This window comes from Mirounga leonina, unplaced genomic scaffold (genome assembly GCF_011800145.1).
Source record: "Mirounga leonina isolate KUSES-001 unplaced genomic scaffold, KU_Mleo_1.0 Mir_127, whole genome shotgun sequence".
NCBI lineage: Eukaryota > Metazoa > Chordata > Mammalia > Carnivora > Phocidae > Mirounga > Mirounga leonina.
Genome location: NW_023270316.1, coordinates 3,654,244 through 3,671,549, shown reverse-complemented (window position 1 = coordinate 3,671,549; position 17,306 = coordinate 3,654,244). Strand labels below are relative to the sequence as shown.

At 44.3% G+C, this 17,306-nt stretch overlaps 1 protein-coding gene across 1 annotated transcript in view; it reads left to right on the top strand.

Annotated features, from left to right (window-relative positions):
- Positions 1-17,306, top strand: part of MYO16 (myosin XVI) — a 435,081-nt gene that overhangs the window by 348,197 nt on the left and 69,578 nt on the right. Inside the window, exons 28-30 of the mRNA XM_035003781.1 lie at positions 7,066-7,162; positions 11,720-11,966; positions 13,958-14,229. Of these exons, the coding sequence (XP_034859672.1) occupies positions 7,066-7,162; positions 11,720-11,966; positions 13,958-14,229 (616 nt within the window). The remainder of the gene's footprint in view (positions 1-7,065; positions 7,163-11,719; positions 11,967-13,957; positions 14,230-17,306) is intronic.

Sequence of the window (17,306 nt, the reverse complement as noted above, 5' to 3'; positions counted from 1 at the left end):
GGATGGATGGATGGATGGATGGATGGATGGATGGATGGATGGATGGATAAACTAGTGGATGGGTGGATGAATAGAGGGATGGATGGGTGGGTGCGTGATTGGATGGAGGAGTGGATGGGTGGATGGAAGGATGGATGAATGATTAAATAGATGGAGAGGATAGACCATTGATAGGATAAATGGATGAATAAATATGAGACAGGAAAATCAGGAAAGCCATGAAACACAATGCACCCGAGAGTATGTGAAAATGACACAGAACCAGGAATGAGTGCAGGACTGTTCATGGTGGGCATATGGAAGTGTTGGGGTTTGGAGGTGTTTCTGTTTGGAAGAGATTACCTGGTAAGCACAGAAAGTACTTTGCCTGGTAAAAGAAGAAAGAACCGTGCTTTAAAGGAACACAGTGACATTCTCAGATCAGCAGGAAGGAAAACAAGGCTGATAGGAGAGTGATGCAGACATCGAAACGCATAAAAGAAAAAGTGTGTTGTTCAGAATCTTGTCAAGAAAGCTGTTTAAAACTGGGAACAGACCTACTTTGGTCGGGCACGTTAAGAGATACCAGACATATTTTTGGAGTGCCAATATTACAGTGAATGATGACCACTTTGGATGCAACTATAACATGAGATATCTTGTCTTTAAATGAGAAGTATTTATTAGAATAACGCTAATGTTTTTGAAGTAAGGGATATTAACACTTTCAAGGATTAATTCTTTGTCAATAATAATGAAAATAAAACATTTTTGCAGCAAAAAAATAAACATTCACCATAAAGTATTATTAAATATATGGTAATTATTAATAAACATATTTCAATAATTATAAATATACATAGAGAGGGACAGTATCTAACATAACACTGACAGCAACAGTAACATTGAATTCAATACAAATTCCATGTGTAAGAATGCTCTAAGCCCTTGATAGTGTCTACAGAAGTCTCACATCGGTTTTCTGCTCTCACAGAGTGTGTGGGAAGTTGAAGTAACCGTAAATAACACCTATTTTAGAAGAGTAAAAAGTGTGAACTCTTCAGAGATTAACAAAAATCATATTGTGGAGGGCTCTGAATGCTAAACCCAAAGGTATACATTTAAACTGCTAGGCAATATGGAATCATTGAAGGTTTCTGGAAGATTAATAAATTAGAGGCAATGTGCAAGGTGAGTCAAAAGCAGGTAAAGAATTGGAGGGCGAGATAAATTATAGACTTTGGTTTGTGATAATCTTACATGGGAAATTTGGTGACAGCAGAAATATGCAAGGATAACATTTTTGTTTCTTGCTCTTTTCATTAGATGCATTTTACAAAATTAAAGAGTTCAAATAGTTTAAACAGATTTAGTTTTTTAAATGTATTTAAAGTGAACTGTTCTTTAATATCGGAGTTCATGTTATAGCTCGTGTCCAGTAAAATCACTCTTGAAGTTCTGCTTTCTTCATTTTAGTGTTCCATTTACTTTTATCTCCTCCACCTTAATAGATGTAACTTAAGATCTTTATATTTGTCCAACATCATCCTAGCCCGCATGTATCTCATAGTCAAGTTGAATATTCAGACGGGTATACAAATAATGACAAAAAACAGGAACTCAGTGGTATTATAGAGGTATATACGAGGTGCATTAGTGACGTGGGTATGCTATTAAAATGAATTCATTATTTTGAGGTACACACTAGACTCAGAGTTCACCAAGCCATCTGTGTTTTAAAGGAGTTTATCCAGTAGATGATTTAGAGCAAGGTATATAGTATATGTTGAGCCAGAGAAGAAAAGCAAGCTCCCATTTTGGAATAGCAAGCAATATGATATAGTTTAAGAATAGATACATCTGAATGCATTGAATAAAGCCATACTATAAAAAGTCTAATAAACATTTCAAGAGTTTGAACATTATCCTGAAAATCATGACCTGCTATTAAATCATGTTAGGCAGAAAAGTCACATGAGCTCGATGTTTAGAAAGATCACTCTGAAGATAGTTTTGCCCATGGTCTCCCAGTCAGTGAATGGGGGACATTCCTAAAAGGGCGAGACCAGTAATAGGCTCCTCCTGCGGGAATCCCTGGGTTGCCATGGAAACCAGTAGTGTCTGTCCCTCTACCCTTCCACAGGAGGGCCACCTCTGCCAGCAAGCTTGCCCCCGCCCTCCTCTTTGTCTGCACCTCTGTGATTGGAGGCAGCCTTCAGTGATGATGAGGAGGAAGAGGAAAAAGGGAGAAGAGCATCTTCACAGGTCCCTTTGATCTCTGGCTAGTGAAGCCTCCAGGCTACCTACGAGCCATTGAGGTGCCATCCAGCAGCTGTCTCTGCTCCCCCAGCCCCCACCTCTAAAAAATCCCCAAGAACTGTAGCAGGAATTGAAGCTTTCGAAGTCATCAATGACAATTTTGTTTAATCTTTTAAAATCTGTCACTTCAAAAAAGAAAAAAAAAACCTAATGGTTTTCTAATAAAAATAGCGATGACTATAATTCACAGATGGTTTACTTTTACAGGAGTCAGAATGACATTAACATTTTAATCTCAGATCAGAACACTCTGCATCTAGAGAGTGCACAGGGAGAGGGCTCAGTAGGAGAATGTTTTAACCTCTCCTTCTCTCTGGTTGTGAGAAACATTGTTTGATAAGAGAATGCAACCAAAATAAAAAATGTAGGTGATTGGAAATTTGGTTGCATTCAAATGAATCCTAATTTAATGGATTTGGTATAGCACACTAAGGCACTCACTTGACGTGAATTCATTCCATAGAAAAAATTAAAATGGCCAACAATTTTCTCCTGGTCAATGACATTAATAGACAATAAACATATAGAATCCTTGTTATTTTGTCTGAGTTTTCCTGGTTAAAAAAGATTCCTAGATTCATGTCCCAGTAATCCTTAGCCTGAATGATAGCAGAGGACTTAAGACTACAATGTGTTATTCAAAATAGTTTCTGACAAAGAAATCCAAAATACTACTAAATGACACATCTCATTCTTTAAGGAAAGAAGAAGCATTTACTATAAACATGACGTCTCTAAAAGACCAGCAAAGTCAAACAAGTGTTAACATTTCCGACGAGTATCTCCAAATACTGCCAATCCACAGATAAATTACACGGTAAAATATATGTATATATAAAGAGTGAATGAATGAATGAATGAATGAATGAGTTGCCCGTTGGATAAGTGTAAGGTGTACCCAGGTAGCTGAATGAAGAATTATTTAATCCATCTGAATGTGATGGCAACACAATGCCCAGCCATGCCCACAAAGTCTTTAGCTGTCCCTTAGTGGGACACTTGTCATGTAGATTCAGGCTTCTGTCCCCTCCTCCCCCCACTGAATCGAAAGCCCAGAAGCCTCCCTCATTTACAAAGCCTTTGGTTTTACTGCTGGAGAATTTCCATGGGCATAACTATAGCAGAGCCTCAACAGGAGCTTTGGGAGCTGGTCTATCCCTCTGGCTCCCAGAGGAGCGTCTACCTGTCTAGCAGCGCACCTTCCCCTCACACGCCCTGTGCCTCATGTTCCCACCCAGCTCCTCCCTTGCCATTGTCACAATCCATGGATCTCAGGAAGGACTCCTTTTATCCTGCCTGCAAGACATGCACATCTGCTGTGTGAAGCGCCCAGACCACTCCTTAACGACCCACCTTTGGGTCCTGTGAAATCTCTAATACATTGTGAGAAGAACCTACTGCGTCCATATTTACGCCCCTTCTAAGTTAGCCTCCATATGTGAACCGAAAACTGGACGTTCCTGAAAATACTCTTAGGAGGTTTCATTTTTTCTCACTTCCTTTGTCTCAGTGGGGGAGCAGGGCTAGCTGACTCATTGCTCCCCAGCCTTCTGTCTTATGTCTATACCATGTGTAGACCATTTTCACCCCACTTTTCTTTTATCGCCCCCATCATTTGTTCTATCACCTACTGGCTGCCATAACTTATCTCCAGTTTGCTGAATGACTTAGGGTCTGGCTTGTGTTTTCATTGACCATCATAACTTATTTTCATCCTTGAAGACATTATCATCCATTGCGATGACTCATCTTCTTATACCAGGACTTCACAATTCCTTATGTTCTGTTTCTAATCTGAATCCACCCTCCCCACATCCCTACCACTTGTGAAGTTCAAGAATATATCTTCATATTCTTCAGGAGATGTAAATGTATGTGCATAATGGCAAATATGCAATGCAATATAATAACAGAAATAAGGAATCATTCATAGGGTGTTCTGGGAACACAAGTGAAAGTCATCAAAGGCCTACTAGAAGTGGATAAATGGATCTCAAAAATCTAACGATGGAAGCGGGGCTTGATTTCAGTCATGAAGGATAAGTACGAAGTTGGTCAACACACAAGCAACAGTGGTAAGATCTTCCAAATCCAAATTGTTGATGACCTTATATTGTCCCACTTCACCAAGTACCTCCGAGAGCCAAGCCCAACAACCCATTCTTCAGATGATTTTAAGAAGGAACTTTATAAATTTCAAATACAATTTCAGAAGTCATTTTTATGAAATTTAGCTGGGATCCTCTTTAAATCTTCCAGTGGATCCACATTGTTCATAGAAGAATGTCCAGGTTTTCCTGGAATACTCTTCACGATGTGGCCGCCAGTTACACGTATGGCCTCTTCCCTCATCACTGCAGCTGCGCCCCAACATAGTTTTCTGCCCCTTGCTGTTCACAGGCTACTTTTTCTGTCCCACATGTATCTTCTCCCTCTATCCCTCGACACCCTGAAGAATTCCTGCCCATCCTTCAAGACTACATGGCTGAGGTAACTTGCTTCTCAGTGAATCCTACCTGACCCCAGCTTAATCACGTCTTCCTTTTTGGTGTCCCTTAGACATAACTATAACTCCGTCATCTTTGTTCACTGCTGATCTTCCCCAGAAGCTTCTCTTTGAGGACACTATCCTCCTTTATATCCTCGGCATCCGGCACAATTCTCAAGATAAACCTACTTCAGTGTTTTGAATGGCTGTTAGGAATGTCACTCTAGGAGATCTTTTTCATCCTGTCCAACTCCCTTCTTGTCCAGCCAGGGTCCCCATTTAATTAAGAGAGTGGAACTGGAATCCAGTTGTCTTAGTTCCATTCCATAGGTCTTTTCCCCATGTCGAGCGCCCCCCGTAGATGAGTTCCCCTAGCGATCATCACCGACTCCACCCATTGGGCCGTATTGCTGGCTATCACTATTCTACACTTGCATTTTGGGACAGAGGTTTGCATGCATTTTGCCTTTGGGATTCAGTTTCCCACAATGAGTTGCATACCACAGTCAGTGATGAACAGAAAGATGCCATGCTCCCTCCTTTCCAGGGCCCGTCTCACAGATTTGTTCCACAGCGCTCACAGACAGTACCAACTGTTCTTCCTGTTGGCTGCCAAAATAAGTCAGCAGTTGGGAAGGGGGGAAAAAAAAGACTATGAATTATGGAAAATAACTAGGGAGAGAGAATGGCAATACAATGGGAAAAAGTAACAACTCTTTGTAGCCCCCCACCCAGGTGACTGTCTCAAATTTCAGCAGACTACCAGAAAACTAAACGAAGAACAGCATCCAGTCAAGCAGGAGCTTCTGAGACAGGACAGTCGTTGAAAACTTCCCCGGTTGCTCTGACTCACCAGCCTGACCGCCATCATGCAAGACTCAGGCCCCAGCCTCTTGCACAACCGTGTGTTTCGTTAAGACAGCAGATCACACGGCAAAAGGGGCAGCTAGATGGAAGGATGGGGAGTGACAACATATGTTTGGAATAAACTCAGTTTCCATATGAAAAGGTTCGTAAACCACCTCTGGCCAAGCATTCCGGAGACAAGTCTGACCTATAAACCCTTCCAGTGCCTAATGGGGTGTGCATACGGGCAAGCTTCGGGTGTCATTGTGATGTATGCCCGAGCAGAGGGGTGCTAGCATTTTAACGTCCCCAGCTCATGCTTGGGAGCACGCGTGTTAGTCTTGTCATCCTGGTGGCGTTTGTCTCAAGTGCTAAGAATACGATCATGAACCTATCACGAGGTGTGCCTGAGCAGTATTTTTTCTTAATCTCGCAGAATATCACCTCAGAGCTCCCCCAGCACCTCATGTTAGTATTTACCAGGCTCTCCTGCAACTCTTTCTGCCTGCTTCCCCCCAGAGCCTGCGAGAATTTACATCGCGAAGGGCATTCCTCGCCCCTACCCTAGTTCTGTGAATTCTTAGAAAATACGCACAACACACAAGAAAAATTACTTTAAAAATGCATGGATGTGGTTTATCGTTTGTGGCTTTAAGACAACTCCCTTTGGCAGTTGTCTTCCTCAGGAGCAGTGTGTCTGCATCAGCTCGCATACCACTGTAGCTTTGGTAGAAGCTGCTTTGGTAACACGCTTTTTAAAAATGCTGCAGAGAAATGCTCACTGTGGTTCTGTTTACACCATCATCTAGACGACTGTTGCTCATAGATGACTTTGTTAAGACTTTTTACTTTTGGGCCGCAGCTCTATAATTGTGGTTGTGTGAACATTCGATTTATAGTAACATGCAGTGTAGTGGGAAAAAAATAATGGAAATGAAACAATTTTGTGTGTCAGCTTTATGGGGTTTGTTGGTCTTTTTGTTTTATTGTTTTCCTTTTCATAGACTCAACCTCCCCGCTTTGAGTTGAGGAAAGAAAAGAATCACAGAGGGCGGAGAGGGGTCCAGCTCTGCAGTGTGAGTGCTCGTCGATGGGCTGGTCGATGGGGAGGGTCTTACCTTCCAGTGGAGCCGCGGCCCGTGTTTCTCCTCGGCCCCGCGCAGTGCAGACGCTACAACTCTCGTGTGTGGGCATCTGCAAACGTGAATGACAATGTGTGCACACAGCAAACACGCTTGTTGGAAGAAGAACCTTTGGGATTGCGAGGGGATGGAATAGTGTTTAAAAAAATTAAGGAAAATGTACTGGAATTAATTTTGTTAGCTTTGTTTCTTCTAATCCTCTTCTGGAAAAGTCTCTCGCCCGACTGATTTCCCATCATCATTTTTGGCATCTTCATGCTGTTTAGCGTCTCCCTGCTGTTTGTGTTTTAGATGGGAGTCCGAAAAGTGTTTCTAAAATACTGGCACGCCGACCAGCTCAAGGATTTGTGCCTGCAGCAGCAGAGGAAAATTATCACCTGCCAAAAAGGTAACAATCACACACTCACCTTTCCGAACCTCTTTGAGTTGTGAAATATGAAATCATTTAGTGCACCCCTGAGTCGAAATGTCAGTGGGACCTACACTCCAGTGGACAAGGACACGATGTGTGGACCGTGTCTGGGAGCTGAGCCAGCCCCGTAGTTCCGTTTGCTCCTTACTTGACTCTCAATCAGCACGTGCTCGCTCTGCTCGCACCATGTCTGCTAGTCATTCCACCTGAAATTTTACATCAGATTTTCACCTCACTCACAGTTTGGAAGAGGGAATATTCGTATCTTAGAATTTACGCAGCCGCCACCTCGCAAATAGTCGCGCTTGCGATCTGTTCAGAAAGCACAGGGCAGGAAGGTGTACCTTTGAATCCTCAGTGGGAACCCCCGCCCACCACCACCACCACCACGTGGCACCGAGGTGCAGCTAGGAGCCAGAGATAGGCCAATTCGGTCAGCATCACTGGGACGCTGGGATTTTATGTAATCCTCCTTATGTGCCTTGGGAAAATCCTTGACTCTTACCTTTCCTTTATGAAGTGACAATAATGTCGGAGTATTATCTCTGATAGCAGATAGCTATTTTAGCATTGGGAGAGATTCCGTGTAGAACTTTTTCCCTATAAAAACCCAAGTGACCATTGAAAATGGGTACATTTAAAAAAATCGTAACTATGCCTCCCATAAAATATATATATATATATATACACACACACTTAATAACATTAATTTTTAATTTGCTTAGTGATTTGATTATATTATATATCATAAATACGATATTTAAAGGAAGGTAAAAGAAGGAGATACTATAAAGGCTAGTTTTTGGGGAACCTGTTGTAATGAGCTTAGCTCTCCGGTATCTCTGGAAATGTTAAATACAAGCACAGCTCGTGGGATGCAGAAATCAGTTTTATTCTGTTCAAGCCTCTGTCCGTGGAGCCCCTGCGTAAAATATCCAAGGGGGTCCCCTTGTTTTCTGATGAGAAAAAGCCCTGCTACACGCTGGTCCCTCAAACTGTCTCCATCAGAATTTTATAGGTCCAGTCCAAGAAATGCTCAAAATTCAGAATTACCTTCCAAGGTAAACCATCCCTCTTGGCCACCGCAGACCCCGCGGGTGGGGCCTGGGCATGGGTTTCACCCTGTCTACACAGGTGTGTGCAGACCCCTAGGGCTGGCGACAGAGAGGGAAGAGGAGGGGGCAGGGTAGCTCTTCTGTCTGACTGGTACCTGTGTAGTCTGGCATTGGGCTTCTCTGACAGGGCTGCAGGTGTTCAAAGGCTCTTGGCTACGTGGGAGCACATCAGCAGGGTCCTTGGCACTGTGCACCTGAGAGGTGGCCCGACCTCTCCTTGGGACAGTACTTGTACTTCTCCCCTAGCCTCTGGGATTCCCACAGGCATGCTGGCCTTGGTGCTCTCAAAGAAGCCCCTTTCAATGACTCCAAGCAGGTGCCTGGTGCCCGAGAAACACAGTGTGGGACCCTGGCGTGTTCCACCATGTCCTCCAGACTCCACGGTCACGTGGCTGGTTCTCCGCGTGGGCTCCGGAAGCCACTTTCCCCAGCCTGGAGGTCAGCAGTGGTGTGGGGAGGCTGGGGTGATGGAGGCAGTCCACCCCGATTCTAGGCAACTTTTGCTCCTCTCTGGGTTATGACAGCCTGGTCTCCTTAACTTCATCCTTCATCCACGTAGCGAGAGGCTGGGGTCCCGGGTCAGTTTGCACCACCGCCTTTGCAGTTCTTATCTGTGGGCTTGGTCCCACCAACCGCTGTGCCCTGTGAGCACCTGCAGCATCAGCATCACTTGGGAGCCAGTTAGAAATGCAGAGTCTCGGGCCCCCACCACCTCCAGATTCAGCATCTGCACTTGCAGCCTCAGCTGGACCTGGGATGGGGGACCCTACTGCCAAGACCAGTGCCCTCACCCTTGAGCTATGGAGCCAATGGAGAATCCCATTTACCATCATGTTATCCGCACATAGAATGGGATCTCAAATTCCCCCGGAAATTTTCTTTCAATACAACGAAAAGAACGTGTACCCCTTCTTCACTCAGGGATGCTCACTAGAAACGTCTCCCCTATTTAATGACAAAGATTAAGCTGATCCTACTGACCTGAAAGGGAAGAAACAAGCAGAGCTCTAGGTATTCCTTAAAAATTGAGACAGGTCTCAAAAAAATGGCATCACAATAAAAACCATAATTTCAGATTGCATAAATGAAATGATATAAAAGTTCTTTAAAATTACAGGCTCTTAAATGCAAAGCAGTAATTATTGATTTTTATTTTTACATCTCTTGGAACAGTCCCTTCAGTACTTTTTGCCTGTGTGAAATTTACTCAACATTTATACAATCTGGAGTTATTTCCCCATTTTTCAAGGGTTCTCATTTTTCCTCCGTACATGTTGTGGGGAGGGGGGCGGAGAAAGTTGTAACTTTAAGCATTTTAATAGTCAATGACTCCTAATGGAAGTTTCTTCTTGATCCTACATGTTCATTTTGTCCTGGATGAAAACTGTCTTTAAAATCTCAATGCTGAAAAGGTCAGGAAAGCCAACTTTTAACTTGTCTGAAAGAGAACAAGTATCGGTTATCGATTATGGCAAATTTATTTTTACTAGTTGCCTCTTATTAAGGAAAGCCAGTTTTAGCAGCTGGTATATCATTTTTAAGGGATGTTTAAAGGCTGCCAGGATGAAGAGTGAGAAGACAGAGTCCCCGGATGCGGGACAGCAGGCCCCCGGTGAATGGACATGCGGCGAATAGCTCTGCTCTGACGGGGTCAAAAGAAGTCTCCCATGGCCACATTAATCTTCCCTTTGTTCCAAAAGATTAAACATCTTGAATATACCCTCACCTTCACCCTTCCAAAAGTCAATGTCTCAATTTTTTTTTAATGTAACAGGAACGAGCGAGCAGACAGACCAATTTGAGCTTTCTGTTTCTGTCTCAGTTGCCCACTGCCTGGTTAACACTTCTGCCTTTTATGCTGCACTTTATATTCCTGGAAGTCTGATTGTACCTTTTACTGTTCAATTTTTTTTTCCCCTTTAGATTAGTTCAGCATGACTGTTTTATAGTGAACTTAATACAACTGCATTCCAAAGTAACTAAACATTTAGTATTGCCATTTGGGAAAAAAAAAAAAAAAAAGCCTTAAGCATTTTAGATGTCTGCATATTATTTGCCTCTGGAGCCATAATTGTGGAAAGTTGTGTTCAGCTTTCCACCTTCTAATCAAGTAAAGGCATCATAATGAATATCCTAGATAAGCCGCACATTTTTTCTTCTATAGCCAGGGAGTATTTTAAAGCACTTAATGCTTTACAGACCTTCCCCCCCACACACACACACTATAAACAAAAACAAAGCGTCTTTGCTACACACATTGGTTTTTCCCTGAAATTATAGATCTTCTTAGAATTCCAGCAATTCCTTCTAACCTTAGAAACTTGGAATTGGAAGGGGCAGCATCCTAGGGTCAAAAGGCCCACCTGCGAATTTACACCTGTTCACAGTATCCAGATGGGGCCATTTACCCTCTCGGACACGCTGACTCCCTCTCTCAGGAGCCGGCCTGATCCGTTTACACCCTGTGCTCATTATTAGAAAGTTCTTCTTCACGTTGATCGCAAATATGCTTCCCTGTGACTTCTCTCTCTGGAGAGCTAAGGTAGCGTCCGGGTGGTCCGAGGTAAGGGAATGAATTTGGCTGCATAAGCACAGAAATTTGAAACCTGGCTCTACTGTTCATTGGTTGTGTTTACCTGGAGGAATTTTCTTAGCTTCACTAAGCTTCTCTTTCTCCAGGTGCAAAATGGAGATAATGGTTTATGAATTATCATTGAGTGTTGGCATGAAATGATAGAGTGCCTGACACGTGGAAATGCCTTTAAATGGTGGGCTTTATTATTTCTGTTTTCAAGTGTTACCATTTGTTACTGACATATTAACGATTTCAGAGCGTGTTCACTCATGTAGTTCTCCCAATTCTTACACATTTTTCTAGCTAGCGCCACTTCTCTGGAGAGCAGGAAGGATGTCCTAAATTCACACACAATCTCTTTCCAGAGTCTTAAATGCACTGTTCGTTTTTCTAGGAGTTAAATCAGAGTCTTATTAACAATATGTGCATGTTTTTGAAGACAACTTCCACAAGCCTCAGCCATTTCTGTTCTACTCGGATATAATGAGACGAGCAGTGCATCCTAAAATGGTCCAGTTGGAACTACACTGCAGAATTCTCTGGGGTTTAGACCTGCTTCCTCCCTACTGATTTTCACCCAGTCCGTCTCGTCCAGCTGTGTTAAGAAAAGAAGTGTGGATGTCTCATTTCTTAGGTTACGGATTTTGCCTCTTAGGTGTTACCATTGCTCAATTTAGATACCTTTTCAGATACGAGATTAGAAAGTTTTGTAAATTCTTATTCTGAGTTAAATGCATCTTATGTTATGGCTGCTGAGACATCAGTGTGTTATGACCTGTTTGTGTGTCTGGGGTTTCGCTTCTGCTCCCCTCACTGACCCATGATTGTGTTCTTTTATGAAAGTTGTAAGAGGATTTCTAGCACGCCAGCACTTGATTCAGAAAAGGAGCATCAGACAGCAAGAGGTCACGTCCATCAACAGCTTCCTGCAGATTACAGAGGACATGGGGCTGAAGACCTACGATGCCCTGGTCATTCAGAATGCTTCTGACATTGCCCGTGAAAATGACCGGCTGCGGAATGAAATGAATGCTACTTACCATAAGGAGAAGGTGGAGGCCAGACACAAGCCAGAGGAAGGAACCAAAAGGTAAAGGCAGATAGTATGCAACTTTAATTACCTTTGTCATTGATCCAGTGGAGTCAAGAAAATCCCGATAGCGCTTAATGCAGGGTTCACTCAAACCTGACGGTGGCCACGGGAACGAGCATGGATGTGCGCATGGCTTCCTATTTGAAACCTCTGAGCAATCTAAAAGGGTCCCTTCTCGTGCTTTCTTTTCACGCAATAGATGCTCTGTGTTAGATTCTCCGTATGAAACGTTATTGCTTCCCTACGTGCTGCACCGCTTACCGTCTCAAGGCCAGAGTTTTAAGGCAGCTCATATTTCTGTCTTAGCAAAAATATACACCTGGGTTCTTGACATCTTTATACAAGTATTATGTATATGAGGGTGATTCACAGAAACTTCTGGAAGTCTGACCCAAACAATGGAGAAGCCAGTCTGAAAACAGAGAAGTGGTGAAATCGATGTTTTGTACGTATAATATTTCCCTTAGTAATTTGTCACAGTTTCTTCGCCAATAGGGAAAGTTTTGGGGAAACGCTTTTCATTTTAAAGTTCGCTTTGGATGCTGAGCTTGGAATAGAAATGTGGAGGTGACCTGGTGCTTCTCCATCTTATCAGTCTTGCCTCTCTGTGAAGCATGGGGACACCCCTGATCCTCAGCACCCCACCCGGGAGGGCAGGGACCTGGGCCCTCACTAGACGTCAGGCAGGTGTTTGTTCTTCCATAGGAACTTGGCGTTAGCTGGTCATTTCTCACTTGAAAATGACTCCCCTTTGCCTCAACTGCCGGTGTCCAGTGATTTTTTATTAAAGATGAAATGGTGATGTGTCTCTCGCTAATTAGCTTCAACTATCTCTCCATGATTAAATACTGAAGAAATTCCCTTTGTATGAAAAACTGTAATTAAACATTACAGGGAAAACAAATTATTCACTGAGCGCCCTGCTTTCATCTCTGGCTAGTTCATTTTCTACATGGGTGTCTGGCTCTGCCTCGTGGTAGATCCCAGCCTGGCTGGGGTTCCGCCACACAAAGATATAATTACACAAACAAATGCTCGGAGACTCCTTGTGAAATGAACGCATTGGCATCTCACTAGTACATGATTACATTGACATGTGAAGCCAGAAGGGATTTTCTTTTTAAACCAGATAACTATTAATTTTATCTGACTTCCAGAATAGTATTTATTATTTTCGCTGCTGGAACTAAACAGCCACCCCAATTTCCCAATTTGATTATGTATTCGTTTGCCTGATATAAAATTAAGTGAAGAAGTCTTTTCCTATGTATTTATTGAATACCAGCAGTTCCCTTGGCATTGCACAACCAGATGGGGTATTCGTTTGCCTGATATAAAATTAAGTGAAGAAGTCTTTTCCTATGTATTTATTGAATACCAGCAGTTCCCTTGGCATTGCACAACCAGATGGGGTAAGAGAACAAAAATAATAATTCTGCACATCATTAAATATTGCTCGTGGGGTTTAAATTGCAAGGAGAAAAGGGGGGAGAGAGAGAGGTGTAAATCTTTGACAGTTTTAAGTCAAGTACGTACTCTTCGGCAATGGGAGATGGTGATGAACTCCCAGCATTTGATGCATCAGTAACTCTGAATTAAGATGGATTTCCCAGAAATTATCATTCAGATTGAAATTCTGGTTTCTTGATTTGCTTAATAATCAGAGTGTGAAAAACTCATTCAGTGAATGCCTGATAGAAAATGTGGCGCTCCTTAAGCAGTGCTGTGTTTGTGTGAGATTCTTAAAAAGTCACCATGATGAATCTCCATCGTGCTCATTTATCAGAGAGCAGGGGCCGGAAGGACGGGCAGCGCTCTCTGGATGCGCCCGTTTCCAGAGCGCTACGCACGCATCCTCCAGCCGCGGAGGGGAAGGCTCTTCACCAAAAAGCCGTGATTATGTCTGCTTGAGCGGGTTCATTGTGACCGTCTGAATAATGCATCTGGGCCCCTCTGGTGGGGTGCTCTTTGTGTTTTGTTCCCCCAAGAGCCGAAGACAAGTGTGGACCCAGGCATTTCCACTACAGCTCCGTCCCGGTCCCCATGGCGGTGGATGGCCTGATCCAGTCTCTGGCTGGCCCGTCCACCCGGTCTCCTTCTCTGCACTCGGTGTCCAGCCTGGATGACAGCAGTGGCCTCCCCTCACCACGGAAACAGCCTCCGCCCAAGCCAAAGAGGGACCCCACCACGCGGCTGAGCGCATCCTATGAGGCCGTGAGCGCCTGCCTGTGGGCAGTGGCCAGGGAGTCCGCCAGTGAAGGTCAGCAGAGGGAGGGAGGGGGGCGCCTTGTCGGGGACCCGATGCTCTGCCTCCCGGTGTCTGAATGAACCCAGCGGGATCGTTGCCCTAATCTATTTTTAATAGAAATAAGTCCAGTTGTTGGCTTATCAGCAGCTCTTTCACCATTAAATATAAATCCTATGTATTCAGTTCTCTGAGGGTGTTAGGGAAAAGCTGCTCGTATGACATTTCCTTACCGCCCGTCCCCACATCAGCGTCGTCAGTGTGGGCGAGGGCCTCTGACCAGAGCACGTCAGAGTATCTGTCCTTGGCCGGGGAAATGTTCACTGGTCAAAGCCTAAAAAAATTCATCGGGCATCCCTATTGTCACCATCTGATTAAAAACCAGGGAAGAGTGCAACTTTCAGGCAGAGGATAATCACACCGCAACAAAATCCAGTCAGCAGAACTTTGGGGTCTAGCTGAGGGCAGTTTCTGCATCGGCGGCCTAGAAATATTTAGGCAGAAAAGGGGGAAACCAGAGTCTTCTCTCCATGAGATCTCTCATCGACTAGTACATGTGACCGTTATCACTGAATTATTCATTTTTCAAAGAGTGAACAATAGAGGCAGGACGCCTTGGCAGAGCAGGTACCGATTCCGGGGTTATGTATCACCTACCCACAGGTAGGCCCCATCGTAGGCCCTAGGGCATACATCATAAATAAAACAAACGGGATCATCTTTCCTTGTGGGGTTTCCGTTCTCGTGTGGGAAGACAGATGCCCGACACGGTACACAAGTCCATATGTGAAGTATTTTAGCAGATCACGGCTGCAGAGAAGCATACACAGGGTAAAAGGTGGTAGTGCAGGGCGGGGGATGAAACTCTACATGGAATGGCGTGTAGGTTCCACTAGAAAGCTCTACCCGAACATGGGACAGCTCACAATTCCTTCCATAAGCAAATGAGCCAGGAATACAAGAGCGCGGCAAAGCCACACGCTCACCTGTGGGAGAAGATGGGTGATACCACGGGGTCGGTGGAAAGCCCACGGCTCAGGGGCCACGAGCAATGAGAAGGCCCCAGCTACCTACAAAGATGCTTCTTACTGGTCACTAAAAGAAGAATGGATTTTTAAGAGAATATTTATTTAAAAAAAAAGGCCATTACTATTGTCATGTTCGAGTTATGTCATGGTAATACGGAGATGTAGGAAATGTAGGAGACATTCCTGAGTTTGGGGAGAGGGGTGCAAGTGTGTTTCTGACGTCGTGGCAGCAAAAATAGCCGTAAAAGGAGAAAATGGGGTTAGGGAAATCTCGGGAGGACAGGCTTCGGCGGACATAGATGTGAGCGCAGACCCAGTTTTAGAGCTGGGTCTGCGGAGATGCGTGGCCTCCTCCGATGCACCACACCGACCACAAGAGGCTGTAGGCTGAACAGATCATAAACACGCTCCCGGGGCAAGGGGATACATCCCATTTCCAGCCCTACTTTTGGACCTCTGCCCAGAAATTAAGGTATAGAGCTCAAAAAAGTGTGCTGAAGGAAGCTCCCTTTGGTTTATTGGAAGAGGAAGAATGGCATCCAACAGGCTAACCCTGATGAGATGCGGAGCATGTGGAATAGACCCAGGATAGCATCAGAAGCTGGAAAAACAGGAAACAAGATTGAACATTGCAGCCTATGGAAGGTGGTTCCCTGTCCTGATTCGAATGCTGCACACGCGATCTAGAGATTTGAGGAAGTCGGCCCCAGAATAGTCCGTAGCATCTAAAACCTCCTGTGTGTGCCCGTTCCAAAACCATCTGCCCTGGACTTGAGATTCTGGAGTAGTCAGGTGATGCCAACTAGTCACGTCATCGGGAAGGGAGAGAAAGTATTGGGGATGACGTCAAAACACGTCCATTAAGAAAAAGTGACTGGAGAACCATAGGAGAGAAAATATATATGTAAAAGCAGATGACAGGGAATTGCCACTCCTCTGAGGGATCACCAGGCTCTTCAGTCTCGCTGTTTAAAATTTCCTGTTTACAGGAAAAACTTAAGTTCTTGGAACCTAATTTCAGCAGGCATGCGACCGAGGTGCTTGTCGGGGTCTCCCCCGCTGATCACACCCCATGAACTCAGATTTTGGAGGCCAGCCCCAAAGGTGGTGCTTTGATTGCTGTCTACAGTATGTGTCCTTTCTTACAAGATTCCTCACATGGACTCTGCGCCCACCACCACATCTCCTGCCGCTGGAGATGAATTCCTCCATTGAAGCTGCTGATCCGATCAAGCAGGTGTGCTCACTGCTCTTGCAGCATGTATAGCATCAGGAGTCGGGGGCCAGTGGGGGTCTGGTCACCAGGATTCCCAATCCATAACTGCAAGGTGGCGACACCCTCCTGAGATAAACCCACCGTGCACAGGGGCTCTGGCCCCCTTTATGCCTTTGTGACAGGAGCTGAGGTGTCCAGAACAGAAGCCACTAGCCATGTCTGGCTATTAACATTGAACTTCAAATTAAGTGAAATTTAGAACTCAGTTCCTCAGTCATTAGTGACACTGCAGGGGTGTGGAATCTCCAAACATCGCAGAAAATTCTGTCAGACAGCATTGATTCTACACACTTGTACCCCGAGGACAATGCTGAGTTTTTTGCACCCCATAGTACGTCACAAAACTGTCCTCCTTCTGCAGAAGACAGGAGGAAGCTCGGATTGCTATTTAAAATGCTCTGTCAGCCTTGGTTTCATAAGAACAAGGACCACAAGCAACCCAGTCGGTTTCTAACCTGAGCCATTCCTTACAGCTTCTTAAAAAATCAAGTTCAGATTTTCTTCTTTTATGTGGAAAGCTGCTGATTCATCTCTGAAGGTTATGTAGTGAAGGGAGTTCTGATTAGAGAAGGAGAGCCAAGAATCTTAGAGAAATCAATGATTAGATCACGTTAAGCTTTGTGCCCATCCCTTTCCCACAGATTTTCACCCAGCAAACTTGGCCATAATAAAGATGGGCAGTGGAGAGAGCTCATGTTTTTCACCGCCTTTGTGCTTGAAAAGCATGAGGCAATTTTATGAGCCAGTAAATGTTCACACATGTGTGCAAAATATTAGCAAGCTAGGGC